Source organism: Haliotis asinina, chromosome 11 (genome assembly GCF_037392515.1).
Source record: "Haliotis asinina isolate JCU_RB_2024 chromosome 11, JCU_Hal_asi_v2, whole genome shotgun sequence".
Taxonomy (NCBI): Eukaryota; Metazoa; Mollusca; class Gastropoda; order Lepetellida; family Haliotidae; genus Haliotis; species Haliotis asinina.
The window spans coordinates 12055242-12064669 of record NC_090290.1 but is presented as its reverse complement, the minus strand read 5'-3'; the positions used below and the strand labels follow the sequence as shown (position 1 = coordinate 12064669).

The following is a 9428-nucleotide window of genomic DNA, read 5'->3' as shown; positions in this document are numbered from 1 at the left end:
CTTGGACAATTAGATGACCTGTCCAGAATCTGTTCTTCCCCTAGTAGGACAATTAGATGTTCTGTGTGGAATCAGTTCTCCCTCTGCTAGGACAATAAGATGTTCTGTGTGGAGTCATTTCTTCCTCTGTTAGGACAGTTAGATGTTCTGTGTGGAATCAGTTCCTCTGCTAGGACGATTAGATGTTCTGTGTGGAATTAGTTCTTCCTCTGCTAGGACAAAAAAATGTTTTGTGTGAAATCCTTTCTTCCCCAGCTACGACAATTAGATTACCTGTCCAGAATCCATTCTTCATTCAGTAGGACAATTAGATGTTCTGTGTGGAATCAGTTCTTAATCTGCTAGGACAATAAGATGTTCTGTGTGGAATCAGTTCTTCCTCTGCTAGGACAATTAGATGTTCTGTGCGGGATCAGTTCTTCCTCTGCTAGGACAAAAAGATGTTCTGTGTGGAATCTGCTTTATGACAATAACCTGCAGGAATGTTCAACTTGAAATCTCTCTTTCCTAAAGCTGGTGGACCAGTGGTCCAAGGAACTGAATCCTGGATGCAGTGATTGCAGGTTTGAATCTCCTTTGATTTTATCTTGCTCTACTTTGCTTTGGGATATCCTCCGAATGGAGGTGTACACATTTGTAGGACTGAAATACTATTGGAAGCAGCATGATGTCTTATTTCACGTAATCACAATTACAGCTTGTCAGCTTGACCTGATCAAGTGAATACTAATGCATTGCGTGACCGTGTCAGAACTGGTTGAGTCTATTATTGTGAAGGGGTGCACCTTTGTCAGGTGCTTGTCAACATTTCCGAACAGCCACGACAAGCTTTGTTAAGGTCGCCATTTGACATCTCAGTGTCAAAAAATTGTCAGCAATGTTCAAACTTTCTTTAAGAAAAGAAGCTACAGACGGTAGACGGTGATAGCAAGAGTGAATTGGATTGTGAAAGTAACTGACATCTGAACCTTATAAAGTTCATGAACCAAACTAGATAGCATATGACTGTATACAAACTTCAATGAGAAACTTAAGTAACTGTCTGTTCAGAAGTTCTGTAACAATCCATGTATGCATATTTCACACAAAGGCAACATTAATAACCCCAATTATCTGCTCCCCTATTTAACGAAGTTAACTTGACCTGCTGTTTATGCCATTTGACCTCAGGTCAGGCTATGCATATGTAGAGTAGCACAGGTCAAGCTGAGCAAGCTGTAGCTTCATTGAGCTTCCTTATAGATAATTCATGCCTGCATGTCTGACACTTCTTGATATAGAACAAAATACAAATTATGATGATGCTTTGTTGAATATTTCTTAATAACAGTGACAAACGATAACAGACATGACAAAATGAGTATCTGTTTATCACATCCCATCAAGTTCATATATAGCCTGTGAACAGAGCTTTTTGTGGAGCCTTCTCTGTTTTGTGGAGCCTATATGTGGAGTTGCGGCAGAGGCAGTGAGCGTCCAGTGTCAAGAGACTCCTGGCAGAGTTCCACCATCTGGCTGACTGTTATGACACTCTCGGCACTCATGTCACGCTCCCTCTCACCTGTAACAGTCCCCGAAATATATTTACACCAGGTGAAACAATGAGAACTTCATTGTTTGTAGCAACATTAGGTCAGTGAACTGAGCTGAAGTTTCGCAGTGATGATTTGAAGCCTAGATACCTGAGTTGGTTTGATGGCATACTTTGTGTGCTGAAGATTAGTTGCTTTTGATTTGACAGTGAGTCAGTCAAATGTTGGATGGGAATAAACTAAAAAAATCTCTACTGAGAATGTGTCATGTCAACATTTGACCACTTTCTCAATGCCATTGTGCATTCTTCATAATGCCATTCTAAGTAAACTTTTCCTCCATACTTTTCGTTACACTCCACCACTGAGTCTAACAAAACCTTATGGGAGGTCGTGTCAGGTAACCTTTGAGAATGACCAATCAGAACACAGCTTACCAAATTGCGAAAGTGGACATACCTTTTGAACTTTTTATCTCGAAAAGGTTCGTACCCGAACGATTCCAAATGCTATTTAGCGTACGATCGCTTCCAGGTGATGCACACGGCGTACATACAGCCATGACAACGGTGAGTAAACAGTTGCTGAAAATAGTGTTTTTGACAATATTCAAGGATGTTATCTTGCGGAAATATTAGCTAATGGTAGTCATCATTATTGTCAACAGAAACCCAAAAGCGTATATACTGCAGGTCAAATAACTGTGTTATATGCTGATTTTTGTTTGTGGAGAGATCTGTGTCGGTGACCTGAATATTTGAAAGTCCCTCCGATCCCTAAATAGTAGCCGTTGTCTGATTGGTTAAATCTATTAAATTGTCTCGCATTTGATTGGACTGTCATTGGTTGCTCAAACGTTACCAGACGCGACCTTCTACTAGGTTTTGTTAGACTCAGTGGTGGAGTGTAACAAAATACACTGAGACGAAGTTTACTTAGACTGTGATAAAGGTAACATTACAGCATCATCAATCACATAAACTGAGAAATAATCCAGGAATACGTTCTGAACCCGTCTATGGTAAAACTTGGTATCACCTGTAACAATGTCAATGAAATGCCCTATCTCAGTCCTGTATGCTGACAGGTATCGCTGTACTCCATCATGGATCATCGGAGCCAGCACAGTCCCGACATCACACCACTGTTGTACACTGCTGGTCCGGGGATTCTCGATCTTTAACATCCCTGAAGAACCCAGTACCTGTGGGAGTATAAAGTGCAAACCCGTGCCAGATATATTTGGACACATGACATAATTTAGATAGACTTACATGTTCTTTCAGTGTAGCATAAATCATTGTCATGAAGTGAGTTCCAGATGGATCTTTATAAAATTTGGCAGGGAAAAAATCATTTCTACTCTGTGTACATAATTTCAGTTCAGTTTTCCGACCAGTATTTAACGAATGACATCACATATATCTGCTTATGTATGGTTCCACAATACACAACCCCATAGGCTGACATGTTAAAGGAGTTCCAGGCACTCTACACATGTTGACATTCAATGGAAATTTCAACAGAAATTATGTATTTGTAGGTAAGACAAGTCCTCAAAAATGTGCAACATTTTTACTTAGATCTTACGAAACTTTGTTCATGAAAATTATTTACACTGAATTAACTATGTAAATATCTATGGAAATTATACTACCGACAGAAAATAAGGGAACCAAGAAATTGAATGTAGATGGCTTTGACTGTGACAGGGTCCGTTATCGTGGCGTATCTCCCAAACGCAACATCCAATGACAATGGAATTTCTCATAATGCATGCCCAGCACGTGCTACACGTGCATACAGAAGTTAACTCCTGTAAATGTACTGGAGAAGTCGCAATCACTAATGCAATAGAGATTGACACTTACTGACAGAAAGGCCTCTGAGGCAGTATCTCGGTGAAACAACAAAATGGAGAATTGTGGGGATGATAGAGGGGGGGACATCATTATGTGAAGTTGCCCGGCAGATGGGTAAATCAAAAAGTGTAATTTCACGCCAGTGGGATAGGTACCGTCAAACGGGTGGGGTTGCAACGAGACCTGGGCGTGGTAGACCAAAATCAACGACACCACGACAGGATCGTCTCATTACGTTTATTGCCCTACGCGATAGGTTTAAATCGGCCCCTGCCATCAATAGAGAATTCCACACACTCACTGGAAGACGCATTTCAACCTCAACCATTAAAAACCGACTCTATCAAGCTCGTCTGAAAGCAAGACGGCCTTTTAAGGGTGTCACCCTTTCAGGTCACCATAAGCGCCAAAGATTGGCATGGGCTAGGCAGCATCAGGGACGGGCTATGCGCCACTGACGTTACACCATGTTCTCTGATGAGTCAAGGTTTTGCCTACGATTCACAGATGGCAGAAAACGTTGTTGGCATCGGAGCGGGGAGCGATATGCCAGAGCAGCAATTCTTGACCATGATCGATATGGAGGTATAGGTGTGTCATGGCGTGGGATGGGATTACACATGACAGACGATCAGATTTGGTCATCATTAACGGAGCCATGACTGGTCAGCCATACGTTGACCAAATATTGTCCTGTTGTGGCTCCATTGGCTAGAGTTATCGGCCGAAATTTTGTATTCCAAGATGATAATGCCAGACCACATCGGGGACGCATTGTCTTCGCTTATCTCTGACAAGAAGGTATCCAGACTTTGGACTGGCCCTCTAAGTCCCCATAAATGTCCCCAACTGAACATCTCTGAGACGTGGTGCAGCTCTCCAAGAGGAATGGCGGGCAATACCACGGGCAACCATCCGGAAATTGATTAACAGCATGCCATCAAGGTGCCGTGAATGTGTTGCCCAACATGGTGGACACACCAGATATTGCACTTGACACCTAAAATTGATTTAGTGGATATTTAAAGCAGTTTCAAATTCGCTATTATTTCATTAGTTCCCTTATTTCTTGTCGGTAGTATATGATATTCCTAATAGCGACACATCAAGTGTCCGAATATATCTGGCAAGGGTCTGTACACATATACTGTTTGAGATCTATGCATTACCAAAATTACCCCAAAATGTACATCAGAATATTAAGAGAAAGGCTCAGTTCTAACTTTAAGAGCCAGTATGAAAATACATGTACCAAAATATCAGCTCATGCACATTTTCCACAACTGAAGAACATTTGTATTTCAATATTCGTGATTCTAAGCACAGTAGTTAAAACAGTGAAACAAATGCACCTTACACGTGATGAAGCCGACTTGTTCTTGGTGTTTCATTTAATGTGCATACCCCCTTTTAATACAAACCAATAATAATGATTTGAATCTATGACCATTTATTAAACAACTTTTATCCTAAACTGAATAAAATCTTGAGACTGTTCAACTGGCAAGGTAAAATTTAATGAGGATTCTCAATCTTAATTTCACTTTATTCCATTTACTGTTTGGTTTAGAATGAAATTCATCACTACATCTTCACTGCAATCAGACTAAAGTAAAAAAAAAATGTTGTTCTAGTGGTCTCCATGGCAACATATATCAATCCTCCAGCCTCATATCCGCATATCCAGTCAGATGTCTGCATAAATGGTTTCCATGGCAACCCTTCACATGATCATATACAGCTCACTCCTTCACATGACTACAGTCAAATACCTATGTACATCACTTCTCCACTGGCTGCCAATCTACATCATTAATCCCTTAAGCATACAACCAAGTACATCCTCCACTTGCTTCTGTCTACCTACTTAATCCTGTATACTGTCTATGTTATCAACCTCTTCAGTTGTATGAACATTTCATTTTTGTCTCATTCCTCATCTGTTGTCAAAACATCTCTTGTGTGTGTATGTATACATTAGAATCTAAGTCGAAACAATCCCCTATACAAAATAAAGAAGTTGTACATCTATCAAAATAGTCCTCATCCTGTATTTGAACATCACGACCATCATACTGTACCTCCAGCCTCTGGTCGTAGCCATACTCTGCTCCCATACGGGAGTTGTCTATGGTTGCTATAGCACCGCTGGGGAATTTGACCATGATCGAAGTCATGTCTACATCCTGGCACTCTGCAAACATCTCTTCATGGGCGTGGCCATACGCTACTAAAGATAGGGGGCGTTCCCCAGCCAACCAGCATACAATATCCAAGTCGTGAACACAGCTGTCCAGAAATATTCCACCTGAAGTGAGTGAGTGAGTTACAGATTAGTCCAGCCACTAGAGAGGAAGAGGACCTCTTTAAGTGTATAAACTGACAACAACTGTCAGCTATGCGTTTCATTTTTTGAGTCGTATATATGATCATTCTTGAAAGTAAGAGGGTAGATACAGGGAAGGCAGAAAAAGCACTTTACGCCATACCTGAGTGTTTAAGGAAGTCAGCCGTATTGTGGGATGGGCCATCTCTGGACGTAACCTTGATTATGCGTAGCGTGCCAATGACGCCCTGTCTGATCTTAGAATATACTTCACTGAAATCTGCATCCTTTCGTCTGTAGGAAAATATTGTATGTCCATTAATGACTTGTTCATGTGCTGAATACTGAGTACAGAATTTGCTTTCACTGTCTCTGACATTTCTTGTCAGGTGAACATACTGTAAGAATAAAGCTATTGTTAAGTATATACCTGATATGGAGTGAGCTTAGTTTTACGCCGCACTCAGCAATATTCCAGCTATATGGCAGTGGTCTGTAAATAATCGAGTCTGGACCAGACAATCCAGTAATCAACAGCATGAGCATTAATCTGCGCAACTGGGAACCGATGACATGTGTCAACCAACTCAGCGAGTTTGACCACCCGATCCCGTTAGTCGCCTCTTACGACAAGCATAGTCATCATTTGTGACAAGCATTGGGTTGCTGAAGACATATTCTACCTCGAATCTTTACGGGTCAGCTGAACGGTAGTGGAATAACATACCACAGTTAATATGCAGCAGGGTTATCTGTGGCACATAATCGCTTGTGATGCCGAAGATAGAAAATATTATAAATTCTTTTAAACAATAGGAAACTTGAAACATGAAAAAAACTAGTGAGTTGACTTATTTGGAAGAGTAATTCAGCTAAAACACAAATATCCTGTCATCAGCAAGTATGGAGAACAAGTTAAGATTAATACGACACTATTTTATCAATAATGGCACAAACTTTGAATGTGGACAGAAAACACACACTGGTACCGTCATGAACATTGAACAAAAACTAGGCCAAAGAAGTTATGCATTTTACTACAAGTTACACATGACTATATCTCACCTCTGGAAGCCACAGTACAGTGTCAGGTCCTTCTCGGCTGCAAGGCGGTAGCTGGACTTCACGCTTTCACTACTCAGACCAATGGGCTTCTCACAGAACACATGCTTCCCTAGAAAACAAGATGTGTAATTTATATATGAACTTTAACATTAAACCTGTAGTCAGTATGCAAACAACACTATACCTGTGTTCAGCATGTGTCATACGTGTGATTAGTGTGTGACTTACCTGTGCCCTGAAACTGTCTTACATACCAGAGTCCAGTGTGTGACATACCAGTGTCCAGTATGTGACATACCTGTTTCCAGTTTGTGGCATACCAGTTTCAAGTGTGTGACATAATTGTGTATGAAATACCTGTGTCCAGTGTGATACATGCCTGTCCAGTTGTTGACATGCCAGTGTTCAGTGTGTGACATGCATGTGTCCACTGTGTGACATAACTGTGTTCAGTATGTGACGTGCCTGTGTTCACTGTGACATACCTGTGTCCAGTGTTTGACATACTAGTGACCAGTGTGTGACATACCTGTGTCCAGTGTATGACATACCAGTGTCCAGTATGTGACATACCTGTTTCCAGTTTGTGGCATACCAGTTTCAAGTGTGTGACATAATTGTGTATGAAATACCTGTGTCCAGTGTGATACATGCCTGTCCAGTTTGTGACATGCCAGTGTTCAGTGTGTGACATGCATGTGTCCACTGTGTGACATAACTGTGTTCAGTATGTGACGTGCCTGTGTTCACTGTGACATACCTGTGTCCAGTGTTTGACATACCAGTGACCAGTGTGTGACATACCTGTGTCCAGTGTATGACATACCAGTGTCCAGTGTATGACATACCTGCTTTCAGTGCAGCCTGTATCAGGGACTCGTGGTTTGAGGCAGGGGTACAAATCACCACAGCCGTCACCCTTGGAATCAAATATATGCAGGGACATTGAACCACAGGACAAAGAAAACAGTAAAAGTGATCTGAAAAAATGTTTTCAAGTTTATTATAATTTCATTAATTCATTTCATAAAATGTTAGAATAATTTCATTATAAGCTTAAGATGGATATATTTTCTTTTTTGATGACAATATTCCAGCAATCATCCCCCCTCAACCCAAATCTCAAAAAAGAACTGGACTGCAGTATGTTATTCTGACCCAGATGATATGCTTGTTGTTCATATTTTTAATCACAGGTTTTTATGGTCCACACTGTGTTTATTAACAGGTCATCAGTATATAGCTAGAATTGTCTTTACCAAGTAGTTGAACAACAAACAAATATCAACCTTGACTCATTTGAAACATCCACCACCTGGATACCTGACATACTCACTCTTTGTCTCCTAACACTGTGTCAACATCTGCGATGTCAGCCACGTTTGTGGTGTGCAGTCGGAGGGATTCAAGCACTTGCTGGACTCTAGGGTGGATACCTGCATCATCAACCACCCACTTGACCCTCACCCTGGTCAGTGCAGCCAGGGTGGTCAAGTGTACTCTCCCCATCCGTCCACAGCCAAACACAACAACGTTCACTACAGCCATTGCTATATATAGCAAGGGTTTGTATCAAAACTCTGTTGCATCTTTTCCTTCAAAATCCAGGGACGTCGAACTGAGATAGGAGAAGGGATGATCTGGTCTCAATCTTTTACAGGCTGCTCTTACTGATATGGAATATAGCTGAATGTGGTATTAAACAGAAAACAAACTAGTCATTTGTCACTGCCACAAGTTCTTTACAATGTTAGGCACCCTTCAACCTGAACCACATTATTTCCCCAACTACCTCATCCTCCATGCAATCCTATAGTGAGTGAGTTTAGTTTTACAATATTTTAACTCAGCAATATTCCAGCTATATGCCTGCGATCTGTAAATAATCGAGTCTGGACCAGACAATCCAGTGATCAATAACATGAGCATCAATCTGCGCAATTGGGAAACAATGACATGTGTCAACCAAGTCATTGAGCCTGACCACCAATCCAAGTATGGTTGCCGTTTATGACAAACATGGGTTTCCGAAGGCCTATTCTACTCCAGACCTTCACAGGTTGCAAAGCTAAAGCTCTAAATGATGCAAGTCTAGATGTCCTTAGGTTCCGATTTTTTCCCATCTCACTGGGACTCTTTTTTAATACAAATGTGTTATTTGTTACTATCAAAGTTATGTATGTTCAGAAACTAAGCATTCACTAAGTCTGCCTTCAACCCTGTGCTGGTCACTTGGTCATATGCAAATTCAAAATTTGTCAACTCACGTATTTTCTATAGCACCACAACCACATGATTCAATTAAGTTTTGGGAATATCAACAATTTTTTTTTATCCTATTTTTCATTTTCATTTGAATATTTCTCAGCTTTTGAGATGGACCCTAACCTGGATGCATCCACCTTGCCTTACACATTCTCCACTTGTCCCAGGCATCTGGTTGACTGACTATCTCAAAGGATCAGAGATCACTGCATGGGATCTCAGTCTCCCTGATGTAACACAGGAAGATGTGATACAAATAAGATCAATAATACTATCTCAGCGTACATCTGTTGTAGGTAGCTACTGGCCAACAAGGATAAGTTGGACTGTTGCAGACAATGTTTTTATCATAAGTACAGCAATGAGCAAACCAATTCG

General features: G+C 40.9%; 1 protein-coding gene across 1 annotated transcript; it reads right to left on the bottom strand.

The window, feature by feature from the left end:
* Window positions 1-1354: 1354 nt before the first annotated feature.
* LOC137256160 (inositol 2-dehydrogenase-like) lies at window positions 1355-8343 on the bottom strand. The gene is made up of 7 exons (XM_067793864.1): window positions 8122-8343; window positions 7634-7704; window positions 6786-6894; window positions 5884-6014; window positions 5476-5702; window positions 2571-2736; window positions 1355-1561 (listed from the first exon to the last, which is right to left on the bottom strand). The coding sequence occupies exons 1-7, from the start codon at window positions 8331-8333 to the stop codon at window positions 1443-1445; spliced, it is 1035 nt and encodes a 344-aa protein (XP_067649965.1). The 5' UTR covers window positions 8334-8343; the 3' UTR covers window positions 1355-1442.
* Window positions 8344-9428: the final 1085 nt, after the last annotated feature.

Excerpts from the sequence above, each read along its gene's own strand:
- LOC137256160 (XM_067793864.1), bottom strand. The coding sequence starts at position 8,333 with ATGGCTGTAGTGAACGTTGTTGTGTTTGGCTGTGGACGGATGGGGAGA. Across the intron at positions 6,895-7,633 it reads ACAGGCTGCACTGAAAGCAG|GGAAGCATGTGTTCTGTGAG; the intron begins GTATGTCATACA and ends CTTGTTTTCTAG. Across the intron at positions 5,703-5,883 it reads TGACTTCCTTAAACACTCAG|GTGGAATATTTCTGGACAGC; the intron begins GTATGGCGTAAA and ends CACTCACTTCAG.